Raw genomic sequence first — 17557 nt, 5'->3', positions numbered from 1 at the left:
GTTGGAAGTGTGTATGCTTCAAGTTTTTACTGTTTGTGTACATAAATTTTGGAGCCTCCTAGCCAATGCAGCCCTCCTCAGCTCTACACACCCACCCTTATAACTTATTTTTATATCCGGCGGGTGGGGTGGGGAGACTTTAAAATATGTAATTAGTTTGAATACATGTATCTTAGTCTGTTCAGGCTTCTATAACAAAAACAAACTGGGCAGGTTATAAACAACAAACATTTATTTTTTACAGGAGGCTAGGAAATCCAAGATCAAGTGTCAGGTGAAAGCCCACTTTCTGGTTCACAGATAGTGCCTTCTTGCTGTGTCCCCACACGGTGGCAGGGGAACACGTGAGAGGCTTCCTCAGGCCTCTTTTATAAGGTTTCTAATCCCTTCCATGAGAGCTCTGCCCTCATGATCTAATCACCTTCCAAAGCCTCACCTTCTAATCCAGTATTTAGTATTCAAGCAATCTACCCTTCTCAGCCTCCCAGAGTGCTAGAATTACAGGTGTGAGCCACCATGCCTGGCCATTATCACCACATCTTCCATGCACATCACCTTCCTAGGCACTGACATGACACTAGCCTGAGAATTAAATGTTTACAAAGAAGCACAATCCTGCCCTCTCGCTGCACTTTACACAAACCTGTGTTACACCTTGGAGGTTAACATTTCAACATGCAGATGTTGGAGGGACATAAACATTCAGACCGTAGCAACATGCAAATAGCATACATTCAACTGGTATTGAGTTACATTCAGACTAAAGTAAGTACTTCTATCCCTCAGCTGCCAGTTCCCCTCCCCAGAGGCAACACCAGAGTTTCTTGATGTCCTTTTCACAGGAACTTTGTACATGTATGAGCAGTAGGCACACATGCTTGTACCTGTTTACAAAAGTGGCAGTGTACTATGTGTGCTGTTCTACCCTTGCATTTTTCTTTTCTTTTTTTTTCTTTGTTTGAAACAGAGTCTCACTATGTCGCCTTCGGTAGAGTACTGTGATGTCACAGCTCACAGCAACCTCAAACTCTTGGGCTTAAGTGATTCTCTTGCCTCAGCCTCCCAAGTAGCTGGGACTGCAGGCACCCGCCACAATGCCCGGCTATTTTTTTGTTGCAGTTGTCTTTGTTTAGCTGGTCCGGGTTGGGTTCGAACCCACCACCCTTGGTGCATGTGCCTGGCACTGTACCCATGCATTTTTCATTTAGCAATCTAGCATGGGGACAAAATTAGGTATGCACAGCTACCTCGTTATTTTTGGCTATTTAATATCCATTGCATATGTGTACCAAAGTTGAACCAGTCCTCCATTGGTGGTGTTAATATCATTTCCCATTTTTTCTTGTTTCAGGCAGGGTCATCTTGAATAGCCTTACCCACATCATTTGGCAAACATGAGTGAGTACCTGTAGGATAAACTCTTAGCAGTCGGGTTGCTTAGTCAAATGGTGTGTGCATCTTAGGTGACCTGGAACACCAGGCTGCCCTCCCGTTGTTGACTTTCCCATTACCAGTAAGATGATGTCTATTTCCCTTTACTCTGCCAAAATGTCAGAGGTAAACAATGGTATCTTATTGTGATTTGGTTTTCCAGATCACTTGTATGGATACTTTTATTTTTTTCTCCTTTTCCTTTCTTATTCTTCTAGTTCCTGAGAATTTCTTTTTTTTAACCTAGAATAGTTAGAACTTTCTGGACCTTAAGACTTTTGTAGAAGGCATGATAGTGACCTCTGGTGTCACTTTCCAGAGTGGTGCTGCAAATGCCATTAAGAATTCCCTGCTTTTGGGCGGCGCCTGTGGCTCAGTGAGTAAGGCACCGGCCCCATATGCCGAGGGTGGTGGGTTCAAGCCCAGCCCCGGCCAAACTGCAACAAAAAAATAGCCGGGCGTTGTGGCGGGCGCCTGTAGTCCCAGCTACTCGGGAGGCTGAGGCAAGAGAATCGCCTAAGCCCAAGAGTTAGAGGTTGCTGTGAGCTGTGTGATGCCACGGCACTCTACCGAGGGTGATAAAGTGAGACTCTGTCTCTACAAAAAAAAAGAATTCCCTGCTTTTGCGATAACTCTTTACTTTCCATATTATTCTCCTTGGATTCTTATTTTTGGATTCTGCTATAGGATCCTTGTCTTCAGGCCAGACTTAGTAACGGCGGGGCCTAGGGAGGCCTCTGCTCCACAGGCAGTAGTACCAGGAAGCGCCAGCAGGTGGCAGGCAGGGCACCACAGCCACCCTGGGCCTTACTATGAGCTTTTGTGGGGAAGTGGCCAGAATGGAGCACTGGGACCATTCCCAGGGACTTGACCTCCCAACAATGTGCTCTGCTGAATGTGAGGTGAAGTGCCCGATCCATCCCTCCCACCTAGTTTTGCTGCCATTTCTTAAATGCATAAGCAGTTTTAAGATCACCAGCTGGTGACTCGAGAGGAGCATTAAGAGGCCACACCCCAGGGTGACAACCTCAGGCCTCTTCCCCTTCAGGAACTAGCTGGAAGAATTTACATGCCTGGTCTGGATGGCTTGGGTTTCCTTAATTGTAGGGCCCTACTTCCTGCCTGTTTCAGCCAAATCTCCCACACTCTTCCCATGAACTGGGAGGTCCCCAGAACAGGCTCTTCCTATCCTTTGCTCTACTTACTCTGCTATGGTCTAGAAAGAAAATGAGCCAGAGTTTTGAGAAGCCCTGGGACAAAAGGACCAGGATCCTTGGGCTGTCTTCTTTTGGGGAGGAGCCCCCAGGGACCAGCTGGGCCCCAGGCTCAGGGAGATGGCACAGCTTCCCTTCCCTCACCTCCTAGATAAGTGCCCCCGAACCGTTGCTCACTCTCTTTTGGTAAAGTCCTGCCCAGTATCTCCCTCAGGGCAGAGGTCTTGCTCTTCTGGGTAGAGGAGACAAACTGACTTACCCAGGAGATGAGGGGGAGAAGGGAGGGCAGAGAATTTGCTGGTGGGAAGAGGAAGGAAGTGACAGCTGCTATGACAAGAGCTGACCCCTTCCCAGGTGCTACCTGTCCTCTCCCCTCACAGGAGACTGCAGTGTTTGTTTGGGGTGTTAGCACTTGAGAGATGGTGCTTGGGAGAGCTCCTCCCCTCCAGCCCCAAAGTTCTGCTGTTTGTTTAGGTCTTTAGGTCTTCAGGGACCTCTGGGTTTCCCCCCAGTCTGGAGCAGTAGGATGGGGATTGAGAGGGCCGGGTGACTAGTGCAAGGATATTTCATCCCTTTGTGAGCTGCTGTGTAATCTGCCCGGGAGGCTGGAGGTTTCCTGAGCATAGGGCAGCCCTAGTCATCTTGGCTTCACCCCAGGGAGGTTAACTGGGGTGTGTGTGTGTGTGTGTGTGTGTGTGTGTGTGTGTGTGTGTGATGGAACTTGCAAGAAAGCTGAGGGTTAGGCCCTGCTGGTGAAGCCACAGAGTTGGGAGGACGTGAGGGTGTGGGGAAGAGCAGGAGGGAGGCTGTCCTCTGTCAGCTGCCCAGGGTCATTTCCCAACAGTGTACGAATTTGCATACTCACCAGTTTCCCCATCAGCTTGTTGGCTCCAGGAACCAGGAAAACAAGAAGAGGAAAGAGCAAGTGGGGCAGCTGCCCGGAGTTTGTTCCAGCACCCCTATGTGGCCTGAGCTTCAGGCTCAGGGATCACATTCTGTCCCTATCACTCCCCCGCCCCCACCCCCACCCTGAAGCTCGCACAGGGAACTTGGGCAGGCCAGGAAATGGAGGCTCTGAGAGGGAAAGTGAATTGTCCAGGGTTACATAGCTAGTGAGTGGGGCTTGAATCCAGGCCTCCTCCCTCTCCTCTATCTGCCTTTGAACTGAGGCATTCTCTCATCACATCTAGAAAGTGGCTAGGACCAGTGTGTTGCTTTTATAGGTGGGGAGCCTGAGGCCCTGTGAGTGAATGCTGCCTGCCTAAGCTGCTTGAGTGGGTGGTGGGGAGAACTTGGGAGTTAAAACTCAAGTCGTGGGAAAGAAACAGCCCAGTAGTCTCTGAAGATCTCTGCCCAGAGGCCAGACTGAAGATTGAGAAAGAGGCCTGGAGGGGAGCCTCCAAGCCCTGAATGGCAGGTCCAGCCAGGCAAAGGCTGCCGGGAAAGCACAGGACAAGCCCAGGCCGGCAGTAGTACTGAACTCACTCAGTCCTTCCCAGAGCCCAGCACCTGCCACCTGGCTCTGCTGTCCTTGTTGGTGCCTGTCAGCGGACCAGCTGGGTCAATCGTGACCTCCAGACATTAGCCACAGCCAGCCAGGACCTGTTGCCCATTGCCCATGTGCCTGTAGGATCACCTCTCCTTCCCCCTAGAAGCAGAAGCAGCAAATGACCAAGAATGAACTCTCAAGTGTATGGCCAGCTGGCAGGCAGTGTGGGAAGAGGGGTGAGAACACTCCCCATTTGTAGACAGTGACCTGAGGCCTCAAGGCCCCCGAGCCCCACTGTGGTGTACAGAGATGGAGCTTGGTGGGTGGGGCTGTGGGGCCCCTGCCCCTGAGCAGTTGGGTGGGTTGGCCACTTCACTGCTGTGCTGACAGGATTCCCATATGAATGTTGTAAACCTGAGAGTTGGGGTGGTAGGGACTCCCCAATCTCTGCAAGGGTCTTAGTTGCTGCAAACTAATGTCCAGGGGCCCACCTCAAGTTTGAGGGCCAGGGCACTAGGACTCAAAGCCCTGCCCCAGTCTGTCCTTCCTCTGTGGGTCGTTGGGCAAGTCACTTAGCATTGCCAAGTGGCTGATGGTTGAACTGGACAGTTTGAGATTTTAGCTTCCTGTCCCATAAAAACCAACAGAGGCTCATATATAGCCTTTTGATCCAGAATACGGTTCTTGATTGGAAAAGTATTTTTATAAATAAGGCAATGACATTTCTTTGTGTAGATAAGACGTGAGGAGACTGGAAGCAGCAGGCATAAGTCACTTTGAATACTGTAGGAGGGGGGTTGAGGTAATGTTTGCCGAAATCATTTTCATATTGTGCATTGATTCCTGCCTGAAGTGTAGACTTCTGAAGAATGGTCAGGGTAAAGAATGAGGTGGGGGCCTCATGTACCGGGGATCACCAATGTAGCTTTTTTTTTGCAACATGCTATAGAGCTAGTCTGTGCTAAAAAATGTTACAGATATAGGCCAGGTGTGATGACTCAGGCCTGTAATCCTAGCACTCTGGGAGGCTGAAGCAGGTGAATTGCTTGAGCTCACAAGTTCAAGGCCAGCCTGAGTAAGCATGAGATGTCTCTTCTGAAAACAGAAAAGCTAGCCAGGTGCAGTGGTGCACGCCTATAGTCCCAGCTACTCAGGAGACCGAGGCAAGAGGATCGCTTGAGCCCAAGAGTTTGAAGTTGCTGTGAGCAATGAGGCCATGACACTCTACCCAGGGAGATAGAGTGAGACTCAAAAAAAAAAAAAAAAGTTACAGATATAAAAGCTTATGTAATGCTAAGCAATAAGTACAAATCAGGTGAGATGTTTGAAGATACAATCAATACTATTTTTTTCCATTTTCCCAGTGTTTGCAGTTTATCTGATAGGCTACCTTTTCATTTAAAATTAACATCCACATACAATTTTTCTTTTCCTTTTTGAACCAGAGTCTTAATTGTGTTGCCCTCAGTTGAGCGCTGTGGTGTTCCAGCTCACAACAACCTTAAACTCTTGGGCTTAAGCGATTCTCTTGCCTCTGCCTCCCAAGTAGCTGGGACTACAGGTGCCCACCGCAGTGCCCGGCTATTTTTTTTTTTTTGTTGCAGTTGTCATTGTTATTTAGCAGGCCAGGCCGGGCTCGAAACCACCAGCCCTGGTGTATGTGGCCAGAGCCCTAACCACTGAACTACGGGCGCTGAACCACACACACCATTTTTCATCTTAAAAAAAAGAACTATTTCTGCCTGGCTTCTTTCCTTTTAGGGTCAGATGAGAGATTTGAGATGGCCAATAGAGGTAAAACCCTGTAAACACAGCCCCCGGGGAGTGACCCCGAGGCCTCTCAGTGAGCCCTGTGCCAAGCATCAGGTCACACACATCTACAGACACAGCTATTCCATGTGCTCTGTAATGATGACCCCTCAGGTAGGTACTGTCATTTATCCTCATTTCACAGATGAGGAAACCAAGACTCAGATAGGGGCAGTCTTTTGCCCCAGGTGACATAATCAGGAGCAGAGCCAGTTCTTGAATTTGGGAGGAGCAGGGCCTCTAACCTCCTAGAGCAGTGTTCAGTGTTTTCCAACTGTTTCTATCCTGTAGCACACTTAAATTATGTTGATTTAAAAAAAAGAGAGAGAGTAAGAAAAAGAACATACCTACTGTGCTTTGAACTGCCTCTGAAAATAATTTAATTATCTTCAAAATTTTTCATGGCACACGTCTTGGAAGATCACTGTTCTAGCAGGTACCCCGGTGTTGTCTCCCAGGCTGTTTCTGCCCTGCTGCTCCCTCCCCCACTCTGCTGTCCTGACCTAGGACCAGTATCTGCGAGGACAGGCCAGAGCTCAACACCCAAGGGTTCCCCCTTTGCCCACTCCAACCTCTCCCAGAAGCCATCTTCTCAGGCAGGTCACAGCATAAAAGGAACAGCCCACCCCAGTCCCCTCTCCTGCTGCAGCCATAGAACTCCAAGCCCTTGTCATGTTTTCTCCCACTGCCCTCCCCAAGCTCCTCTGTCTGGGTGTCCATGGCCTAGAAAGGCCCACACAAGGCTTCAGGAGAGATGCCCCAGCCCTAAAGGGACTGAACATTCTTGGTGAAACTTGGATACCTTCCTTCCAGAGGAGGGTCAGAGCTGGCATGGAGTGGCTAACCTGTGGGCGAAGACAGGTTAGGGGTATACACCTGCTGGCTGTCCATCACCCAGAGGCCAGCTCAACAAAGACAGTCACCTCTTAGAAGGGCTCACCTTGATTGTACTTTATTGATGTTACAGACTTTCCACTTACAACATTGAAAATATGCACCTTGCATAAACATATACATATGCCCCCATCCTTGGAGATGGGTGCGATGACTCTCAGTACAGAGTAAGGGAGAGAATAAAGGGTAGAGACAGAGGGCCCCTGACCCTCAGCAGGGGCGATGGGACAGGTGAATAGAGGGGGTGGAAGGTGGGTTATTAAGAAGCATCTTGCTTACTAACATGAAGCCTTGTGCCCAGCAGGAACACTCAGGAGGCCTCATTGGTGTAGGGAGCCCTTGGAGGGCAGGCACACAGTGCCCAACTAGCCAGCCCAGGCTGGCGTCCCGGGTGTAGAGTGGAGGTGGGGGGTGGCACACAGGGTCCGCAGCCCAGGTCTCTGCTCCCCCACCTCCCTCTCCACCATCCGAGAGAAAAGAAGGTTTGGGCCTCAGCCACGGACTGACGCCTTTACTGGCAGCGTCTCCTTAAACTACAGAGATACAATGTGTATCAACAGGGTGATCACTTCTGACCCACTCAGGCCGACGGCTAGGGGGCTGCGTGGGCCAGAACCAATCCTACAGTATCTTTGGTTTGTGGGTTCCCTCCCTACTTTACTCCTCCCTCTCTCCAGCCTCCAGGGTAAGCCTCGGGGCTGCTTGAGGCTTACTCATTGGGGTGCTGGGACTTGTAGGAAAGGATTTCGGCAGCCAGCTGCTGGGGGTCCAGGAGTTGTGGGAAGCGCCTCATCACGGCCTTCACCAGGTGTGGGGGGAAGACACCACACAGCTTGGTGTACACACTGGCCTGCTCCTTGGCCAGGCTGGCTACCCTCCCCCATGGACCCCCACCAGCCCCTGGGCTTAGCACCTGGGGCTCCTGAAGGACTGGGGTGGGTGGTGGCAGTGGGTACGGCTCAGACCAGTACTCCCGAGGTGGAAATGCCGGTGGCTGGGGTGCGTAGTCGGCAGGGACACTGAAGCGGCCAGCACCCATGGCCCGTCCAAAGGCAGAGAAGGCTGGAGTGGCTGGAAGCTCAGATCCATAGTGGGTGTAGCGAGCATAAGGGCCCTGGGGTGGGCCTGGCTCACCAGGGCTTCCTCCTCGAATCCCCCACAGTTCTGACATCTGGCTCTCCAGGGAGCCAATGCCTGAATCCAGGCAATCCTGGGAGGTATATGGGAGTGAGTCCAGGGTCTGTGGGAACCAGTCCATGGGCCCAAAGCTGCTGCCACTGCCCCCACTAGGTGGGTGGCTCCTGCCTGATGGAGTGAAGGTCTGTGCTGGACTTTCCCGGCGGGGCACTGGGGATGCTCGAGCCCCCAGCTTCTTCCCATCCAGGCTGCACTGCTCACTCTCTGTAGTTACAGAGTCAGACTGAGATGAAGGTGAAGACCGCTGGCCACTTTTGTCCTTGCTCAGGGCCCTTGGGGGTGAGAGGAGGGCGTTGGCACGGAGCTCATCAGCCACAGAGCGCTGGGGGCGGCTTGGCCGCTCTGGGTGGAAGAATCGGCACTTGACCCCATAGGTGCATTTCCTCCCTAGAAGAGGAATGAAGAGGGACCCTAAGCAGGGGGCTCCAGAGCCAGGGGCCACAGTGGGGAAGGGACAGCATGGAAAACAGGGCTGGGGGGGCCAGCCATGGTGGTCCCCAAGAGGAAGAACCTAGGTGGGAGGAGGAAGGGCTATGGAGTGAGGGGCTGGGCCCCATACCGTAGGGACACGGCTGCTTCCTATGCTCAGAAGTAAGTGGCTTCTTACGCAGGAAGTTGTCCAGGCTGGGCCCATGCCGGCCCAAGGGGTCATCAGGGGGCATGAACCTGCAGAGGGAGAAAAGAACTCTCAGAAGGTGGGAGACACCCAGAACTGTTCTCTTGGTGGGTCACCCCAAGAAAGGAGAGGGAGATCCCTTGGTTCCACAGGGCCACTTTGTTGTTGTTGCAGTTTGGCCGGGGCTGGGTTCAAACATGCCACCCTCGGTATATGGGGCCGGCGCCCTACCCACTGAGGCACAGGTGCTGCCCTCACAGGGCCACCTTTTCTGTTTTTGTTTTTTTGAGACAGTCTAACTCTGTTACCCAGGCTACAGTGCTATGGTATCAGCCCAGCTCACAGCAACCTCATACTGCTGGGTTTAAACCATCCTCCTGCCTCAGCCTCCCAAGTTGCTGGGACTATAAGTGGCTATCACAATGCCTGGCTAATTTTTTCTCTTTTTAGTGGAGACAGGTTCTCACTTTTGCTCAGGCTGGTCTTGAACTCCTGAGCTCAAGGGATCCTCTCACCTGGGCCTCCCAGAATACCGGGATTACAGGTGTGAGCCACCACGCCTGGCCAGCCCATGGCACTTTTAGGGAAACATCCTTTCTGAGGCTGTTGAGAAGCCCGCAGCTGAGTCTCTAAATCTAGGGCTGCATTCTCTGCTCCATGGCTTCTGGTTGGGAGATGCGGTGTTGGGACCAGGCACAGTGGCTCATGGCTGTAATTCTAGCATTTTGGAAGGCCAAGGCAGAAGAACTGCTTGAGCTCAGGAGTTCAAGACCAGCCTAAGCAACACAGTGAGACTGTCTCTACAAAAATAAAAAGATTAGCCAGATGTGGTGGCATGTCCCAGCTACTTGGAAGGGTGAGGCAGGAGGATCATTTGAGCTAAGTTCAAGGCTGTAGTGAGCTCTGATCATGCCACTGCTCCCCAGCCTAGGTAATAGTGCAAGAGCTTGACTCAAAAAAAAAAAAAAAATATATATATATATATATATATATATGTTAGTGCTAAGAACAATAGAGACTTTCCTGGAGCCACTGACCACATCCCCTCACAAATGCTATCACTGCATACCCCAAATCAAAAAGCACCATCCCCCCAGCTTGCCTGGTCCCAGCCTGATCTCTCGTGCAGAGAGCTGTCTATCTCCCACAGCTGGCTGGAGCCATGACTGCAGCCCACATGGCCACAGAGCCCAGCAGGACCCGCTTCCAAGCCTCCCCCTCCCCAGGGCATCTCTGGTTGGCCATTAGGGCCCCATTCGGGAACATACTTGTCATTGACGAAGGAGTACATGAGCAGCCGCTCCTCGATGAAGCGCTTCCACTCCTGGCGCTCGCCCTGGAGGTCACGATATGTGTCGTTGGAGACCACAATCCCGTCAGACTCAAAGGCCAGCTTCACAATGAATCTGTCATCGTAGCAGACCACTCGCTTGCCACCCACCCGCCGCGATGGTGTGAACACCAGTATTTTCTTCTTCTCTAGTTCCCGCAGGATGTGCTGGTCTGGGGGGGTAACAGGGCACAGGTCAGGGCCCAACAGACCCAGAGCCATGTGTGCAGGGCTCCCTACCATCCTGGTTGCTAGAGGCAGGGTAGGCACAGGGCCATTAACACCAAGTTCACAAGGGCAGGAACCAGCACTGTTAAAGCCACTGCCATCTGCCTGCCTCTTGCCTGGGTCCTTGCAGTTTGCTAAAGATGGAGAACACCTGTGTGCAGGGCTGCAGGGCCCCTTCCAGCAAAGGCTGCCAGCAGGGAGCTGCCCCTGTACCTCCTTCCCTCTGGACATCAGGCCTGTTTGTGCCAGAGTGGTCTTGGCTTTGGCCATTCACCTAGCCTGTCCTGTAGGGGTCCATGAACAAGCCCTAGCTTGAGCTGGAGCAGAAAGTATCTTGGCTCTGTCCTTTGCATCACCAGGACATCACTAGATCTTTTGTGGTAGGGGTCCTTAGAGCCCTAGAGCCCACAGCCCAACCAGCCTGCCCCCAGATTACAAGACTTCTAGAGACATCAACTCAGTTTTTACCCCCAAAGGCTGGAGGCTCTTGCAAGGACAATGGTACCAGCTAACATATGTGGAGCGCTTGTTCCAGGCCAGGCACTCTTCTAAGCACTTATAATTATTAAATATGATTCTCATAGCAAACTTGTGAGGAAGGCACTGTTATTGACCTCCCACACCCTTCTCATTGTACAGATAAGGAGCAAGTGGCTCACAGCAGTGCTAACAGAGATCGCTGTATAGGTTGCAATACCAGGAAGGGTTCCAACCCTGCCTATCTGGGTTCCAGAGCCCACAGGCTTCACCACAACGCCCCCCTGCCCCTCTACTGCTGGTGATGGTGAGAGAATGACCTGCCCATGCGAGGGATGATGGAGGTGCCCAGTAACTGAAGCAGAAGGCTGGACAAGGTGACCTCCAATGACCACTGTTCAGGGCAGGGTTGCTGAGGACAGAAAATACTAGGAAAAGATACTGGTTTCTGTTTGAATTCTAGAAGTTGTTGGTCTGTCCCTCTTGGGGACAGCCAGGGCAGCTGCGGCAGTGAGACCACCCACTTCCAAGGTGTCACCCACCTGTGATGGGCACATCGGGTCGTGGCTGCTCCTTCCTCCAGGATGGCACAAATACCGTGATGTCTGTGTGTCCTCGCTCTAGAAACCAGTTCACTGCCAGCAAGATGCCCCGGCAGGAGAAGACCTCCTTGTTTCCATGGCTGGGAGGGAGAAGAGACAGGGTCAGCTCACACAAGCCCACCTGTTATCTGCCATTCTCCAGGTGTGAGCAGGAAGGGAGAGTGGGACCTTTGCAGTTGGGGGCCCAAGGTTTCCATTCCCTGGGCTGCTTCCCACAGCACCAGGATGGCCAGACCCAGCTGGGACTTTTCCCTGAGGTTCCATCTCCTGAAAGTGAGGAAACACCCAGGAATCTGGCAGTACCAGCTCCCCATGGTGGGGGAGGGTCAGGCCACTTGCAACACACCTGGGGGTGGGGGAAAGGCACCGGGGACTTCTGGTTCCTGCCCCACCCGGGAGCCGCTGGGACCACAGGGACGCAGATGTACACGCAGACTGAGTCACCACCCCTCCCTGGCTCACAGTGCTGTGGGTGGGGGTGGGGAAAGTACCAGCCTGGCTGACCGAGGAGAAACTAGATTCTTCCGGATTAAAGTTCAGTCCTTACACTAAGCTCAGGGGCTGAGGCCTGAGGAGGGCAAAGAAGACTGCGCTGGATTCCCAACTTCAACACATGACAGGAAGCCTTTCAGTTCGAAAGTGAAAGGACATGGCTTTTCCTCCCAAGACGGCCAATTCCCCAAAACGCCTGGACCAGCCCTGACTTCCCTTCACCCGCCTCTTCATCTCAAGACAGGAAGACACCAGGGGACTCTGTTAGCAAGGAGAGCTGAGAGAGGGGACATCTCCCCTGCCTTGGTCCAGGGAACAGCCCTCATCCAAAGAGGGAAGCCTAGAGGTGCTCCTGTGGCTCTCAGTTTCTCTGTCTGAAAAAATGTGCCCAGCAGCCTGCAGCTTCTTCAAGAAGGGCCATGGCAAGGAGATAACTTCTTACTGGCCTGAGGCCAAAGATGGTCCAATAAAGTGGAGGTTCCAACTGGATTTCCTAGGAGGGGGAAGGGGGCTGTGGGGGCTCCTAGGTGAGACCAGGTGTTACAGAAGGGCTGCTGGGATCAGCAGTCCTGGCCTCTCACTGCCCCTCAAAGAACAATTCAGACTTTCATATTTGGCAAATAAAACAGAATACATGTTACGCAAAAGAGGCAGGTCCAGGGCCGACCACATCCTGTGGGTGGCTTTGGCGGGGGGGAGGGGGGCCAGGGGGTGGTGGTGAGAGCTGGAGTCCCAAGTGAAGGTAGACAGGGAGGGGGGCAACTAGGGGGCACAGGTGCTGTTTCGGGGTGAGGTTGGGCACCAAGGTCTGAAGTTCTCTGTAAATTGTAGGAGACAAAGTCCAGCATTGGGCAGCACTCATCCCATCTGGTGCCCCCCGCCCATCTGCCAGCCTACTCATAAAAGTTAACATTTACTGAGAGCTGGGCCCCAGGCCCCACTCAAAGTGCCTCACACTGAACATTAATAAGCCCATGAGGTGGGCTCTATCATTATTACCCCCTTTCTCCAGATGAAAGCTGTGGTGCAGAGAGGGAAACTTAGTCGCTAGGGTCACACAGCAGTAACGGTGGAGCAGAGCCCGTGCTCAGAGCCACCCCATGTGCAGGTTCTCCGGCAGGTACAATGAAAGATAATGACTCTGACCATGAGGACAAAATGGGAATTAGCAGGTACTGAGCTCTAACTGGAGGCGGGATACATCACCTCATCCTTACAAGCCTTGGGAAGGAAGGCTCCCTGACTCATCCAAGGTCATCTGGCCAGTGGCAAGACAGTCAAAACTTGTAACCTGGTCTCTAACAGAAGACACAAGTTTATTTGGGAGGAAAATGCTTTCCAAATGGAGTTCGGACAAGTGTTTTAAGAGAGGCAGGCTGCTAACAGCCGGGAAGGAGAAAGCCTTCCCTGACAACCAGGATATCTGGTCCCTGGTCTGTATCACACCGTGTACAGTGCTCTGCCATCAGACTGCCAGCTTCCCTGGACCTGTCTTCTGTTCTGTCTTGCTGTGACAATGGGGTACTGTCCTCCCTGGCTTGGCTGCCTGTCCCTGCTATGCACATGAGCTCCCCTGCCTGTGCACATGTGTAGGTGCAAGTGCCCATCCTAGGCCAGCACCTTCACAGGCTAGGACCTCATGGAATGCCAGGGTTCTGAGCGCATGCACTGCGTCTGAGCATTGCAAAGCTCGGCTGGGGACGATTTTGCTCTCTAGCAACTTGAAATATTCCGTGGGCAAGTAATCGGAGCCTTACTCTTGGCTGAAGTAGAACATATGAGCCTGGGAGACCCTCTCCAGCTAGCTTTATTTCCATTCACACTGCACTGGAGGAAGCTGTGCTGGCACGGGAAAACTGGACATCCTCCCTCTCCAAGTTCTCTTTGCCTGGAAGGTCAGGGCCTCCTCCTAGTCTGGCTAACCAGGCACTGATAGGATGCAGCTGCTGCTGCCCCAGGACGGAGGGCAAGGCTGGGCCAGCCTCCCCAGGTGAAAAGATCTGCCTAGGCTGGGCCTGGCTAGTGGAGAAAAATTCCCTTAGAAGGAAACAGAGGTGAATTTCCCCACGATTTGCATATGCTGGGGGCAAGCTTGCCTGCCCTTGCGGGGAGGGGCTGGCAGGGCAGGAACCAAACAGCAGCTGAGACAGGAAGTTTGAGACTGGAATTCCCCTCCTGCCACTGCCCCAGCTCACTCAAAGATCCCCCCTACCCCACCCTCCTTGAGCCAGATCCTCTGAGCACCTTGCTCCTCCAGCACCCCTCCTCCCAGGCCCCTCCTCCTCCTGCCAGGATACAAACACACCCAGCACATGGCTGCTCCCAGGGCTCAGCCACTCCTGGCCCACGCCCCCCCAGAGAAAGGTGTTATAGATCCTTCCTAGCGCAGCCACAGGAGGCTGGAGCCTGAGAGGAGGTCCCCTAACTCTCAAAGCACAGCCTGTGACCCACTGTCCCCTAGCCTAGAAGCCAGCTTTTCTCAGCCTCCTACTCAGGCTTTGCCCAAGTCAGAGGAAGGGGGCCCACTTACATGTCTGCTGAGCTGGGCCAGGATAGCTAACTTGCCCCAGCTGGGCCAGGGAGGGCCAAGGCTGATGTCACACCAGCCTCAGGCAGACCACCCCCATGTCTGGGGTCCCCCGGTCCAGGCCAACAGGAACTCTTCCTTGTGAGTGATCCACCCTGCCCTGACTCACCAGCCCTTCTTGGAGGGAAGTGGGAGAAAGCAGGGCCAGGGGGTGGGGCCTGGATCGAAGAAAGATGTCTGGGTTTCTTAAGGTCAACAGCTGCCCTCTGTCTCCCCACTCCCACCCATCATTCTCTGTGAGAGCCTGCTTGGGGGTGGGAGTTACTAGGGCTGAGTCCTGGCTCTGGCCCCAGGGAGCCCCCAGAGACCAGTCCAGCCCAGGCAGCTTCAGTTGAGTCAGCACGTATCCAAGTCACAGCTCACCTGAAGCCTGAGCATCAGGCCACCTCCTCACACCCACCAAGTAAAGCCAGACTCGAGGTCACTCCTGGTCATAATTACAAAGGCCTCAATAGCTGGGCCTGATTCCATGGGACAAGAAAGCCTCAGAAACCCCAGCCCCTGAACAATAATAATACACATAATGATGATGACTACTGTTTACTGAGCACTTGCTACCCCCCCCCCCCAGGTGCTGTATGGGAGCTCCACACCACCATCACCTGAGTAGGGTGACTGCCTGGCTCCTTCCTGTAGGAGGGAGCAGAAGCTTGCCTCACCTCACAGGCAGAGACCTACAGCACAAAGGGAGCACTGGAGGAGGAAGGACCTGGATTCAAACCCTCATACCACTTACTAGTAGCATGGCCCAGGGCACGTACATCTCTGAGCCCCTGAGTTTTCATCTCTAAACCATTCCTAACAACCCTCCTTGGAAAAGGTCATAAGGGGTAAGAGAGCCTCCTGGATGCAGCAGGGCCTCGTGAAGCACTTTCCCTCTCTCTAGGCCAGTACCTGAGATAAGGTCATTCCTTCCCAAAGGCCCCTTGACCAGAGCTGCAGAGACATGTGGCCACCCTTCCACAGAAGCAACACATACCTCATGGCCACATTGCTCCCATCGATGACCACGGGCCTGAGGTCATTGCCCTCCTTGTCCTCCTCTGGGAGTGAGGGCTCCAGGGTGGGAGTCTTGGGGGTGCCCCCACCCCGGGCGACCAGGGGGGGTGGGGGGCAGGGGTCCGGTGAGGCCTGGCGCTCCCGCTCAGCGGCTGACCCGTGCTTCACCAGCTCGCCCAGCACTGTGTTGGTATCTGCCTGCACCCCCAGCTTCTGCAAGGCACTGTGGATCTCAGTGGACGAATAGCCCAGCTTCCGGAAGAAGTCCACCTTCATCTGCAGCTCTGAAGCCACTGCTTCCTCAGCAAGGTGCTCCGGGGCCCTAGTGGGGGTGCCCTGACAGCTGTGGTTGTCCTCAAGTTCCCACAGACTCATGGTGGGGCTGGCTTCCTCGATGGGCCTCTCTCCACAGGGGCCACTCATAGCTCAGACTGCTGGGACGCACTGGTCACAGCTCCTAGTGGACAACCATAGGGTTAGAGATGTGGAATGTGGCTCTCCTCAGTGGGCCACACCCAACGGGATAAGGCAAGGCAACACTGACCAGCGGCACTGTACAAAGCCATCTTCCACGTGTCAGCTCAGGCTGTCCTCTCAAAAGCTCTCCCAACTAACTGGCCATTATCATTCCCACTATATAAAGGGGGAAACTGAGGCACAGACATTAAGAACTTGCTCAAGGTCATCCAGCTGATAGTTGGCTGGGCAAGGATTTGAACTTAGTGTGACTCCACCTCCCACCCCACCCCCGCTCTCACCCCAACCCCAGGGACCAAGAGGCAGGGGCGGGGCTCTCAGATGGAAAACTGAGGTTGGAAGCGCGCTGGGGGCCGCGGGCTTCCCCAGTGAGGCCATCGCTGTCGCCCACCCGACCCGAACTCCGGGCCCAGGAAGCGCAGGGCCAGCGGCCGGACTCCTACACCACGGGTGGGCAAGTTTCCGGGGTGACCCATGGAGGAGAAAAGTTGCTGGGAAACTCTGGTTGGCCGCCGGCGATAGTGACGCCGAGGCTGTCCCGCCCCAAGACCCGCGCTCTCTCGGCTCCTCCTCTCGACCTTGGTCCCCTTGCCCGAGCGCTCCCAACTTGGGCTAAGTTAGAGGGGGTCCCGAGGACCGGCGAGGACCGGCAAGGCCCGGAGCACGGTCCCACGTCTCTCTCCTCGGGCCGGACGCCGCCGGAGCCCTCTCCACCCGCTCCCGGGCCGAGAGCCCGGGCCCGCGCCCCCTTCCTGGCGCGCGCCTCACCTCGCCGAGCGCCAGCCGCGGCCGGCGGCGTCTCCATGGGGCCGAGTCCGGGGGCCAGGCCGGAGACGCCTTTATACCGACCCGCGGGCTGGCAGGTGGTGTTAGGGACAGTGACGCGGAAGCCGGGCGGGGGAGGGAGGAGAGCAGGTCCTGGGAGACCGCCCCGGGGGCGGGACGGCCGCCGCCCCTTCCTGCTCCGCCTCCCTCCCCGCCCCGCGCCGCCCCGCCTCGCCCCGCCTCGGCCTCCGCTCTCGCTCCCGTCCGGTGAGCGCTGCGCTGACCGCCGGGCCTGGAACAGGGTTAGGGGCTGGAGACGCCTTGGTGGCGACCATCTCTGGAAGGGAAAGGGAACGGCCCGTGAGAGATAAGCACCGACAGAATGAGGTACATGCACATGCCAGGTACGGACAGGTAAAACCGCGAACGTTCAGACCTTAGAAGTTGGACAAGTGCGCGCTGCCCGAGGAAGGTACAATCGGGTGCACGCGGAGGGGATCAGGTACCCAGAGGCTGGCCCACAAACGGCTGGAAGTGGGTCCCTAGCTATCAAGACAGGTATTAGAAACAGGCTTTTTCAGACGGAGACAGGCCCCCTGAGCAGATACACTGTAACGGGGAACAGTTACTCCGAGGTGGGGTCGCACCCAGGGCCAGATACAATTTTTCTTTTTTTTTTTTTTTTTTGAGACAGTCTCACCGTATTGCCCTTGGTAGAATGCTGTGGTGTGACAGCTCACAGCAACCTCAAACTCTTGGGTTCAAGCGATTCTCTTGCCTCACCTTCCCGAGTAGCAGGGACTACAGGCGCCCACCACAACACCCAGCTATTTTTTGGTTACAGTTGTCATTGTTTGGTAGGCCCGGGCCAGGCTGGAACTCGCCAGCTTTGGTGTATTTGGCTGGCGCCCTACTCCTGAGCTATGGGCGCCCAGCCAACATACACTTTT

The 17557-nt window shown here is 54.2% G+C and overlaps 1 protein-coding gene across 3 annotated transcripts; it reads right to left on the bottom strand.

Moving 5' to 3' along the window:
* Positions 1-6407: 6407 nt before the first annotated feature.
* On the bottom strand, positions 6408-16737 carry ZC3H12A (zinc finger CCCH-type containing 12A). Of its 3 annotated transcripts, none has more exons than XM_053576067.1 (6): positions 15910-16594; positions 15346-15822; positions 11228-11367; positions 9919-10153; positions 8594-8700; positions 6408-8421 (listed from the first exon to the last, which is right to left on the bottom strand). In XM_053576067.1, exons 2-6 carry the CDS (start codon positions 15786-15788, stop codon positions 7547-7549), a joined length of 1800 nt encoding a protein of 599 aa, XP_053432042.1. In that variant the 5' UTR covers positions 15789-15822; positions 15910-16594; the 3' UTR covers positions 6408-7546. The 3 variants fall into 3 exon arrangements, with proteins under 3 accessions (XP_053432042.1, XP_053432041.1, XP_053432043.1); XM_053576066.1 differs by lacking the exon at positions 15910-16594 and adding an exon at positions 16611-16737 and having other exon boundaries at positions 6760-8421; XM_053576068.1 differs by lacking the exons at positions 15346-15822; positions 15910-16594 and adding an exon at positions 11456-15337 and having other exon boundaries at positions 6766-8421.
* Positions 16738-17557: the final 820 nt, after the last annotated feature.

This window comes from Nycticebus coucang, chromosome 22 (assembly GCF_027406575.1).
Source record: "Nycticebus coucang isolate mNycCou1 chromosome 22, mNycCou1.pri, whole genome shotgun sequence".
Lineage (NCBI taxonomy): Eukaryota > Metazoa > Chordata > Mammalia > Primates > Lorisidae > Nycticebus > Nycticebus coucang.
The sequence above is the reverse complement of the archived record's forward strand: the minus strand, read 5'-3'. Positions and strand labels throughout refer to the sequence as shown.

Excerpts from the sequence above, each read along its gene's own strand:
- ZC3H12A (XM_053576066.1), bottom strand. The coding sequence starts at position 15,788 with ATGAGTGGCCCCTGTGGAGAGAGGCCCATCGAGGAAGCCAGCCCCACC. Across the intron at positions 11,368-15,345 it reads GGGAGCAATGTGGCCATGAG|CCATGGAAACAAGGAGGTCT; the intron begins GTATGTGTTGCT and ends TCTCCCTCCCAG. Across the intron at positions 10,154-11,227 it reads ACCCGATGTGCCCATCACAG|ACCAGCACATCCTGCGGGAA; the intron begins GTGGGTGACACC and ends TTACCCCCCCAG.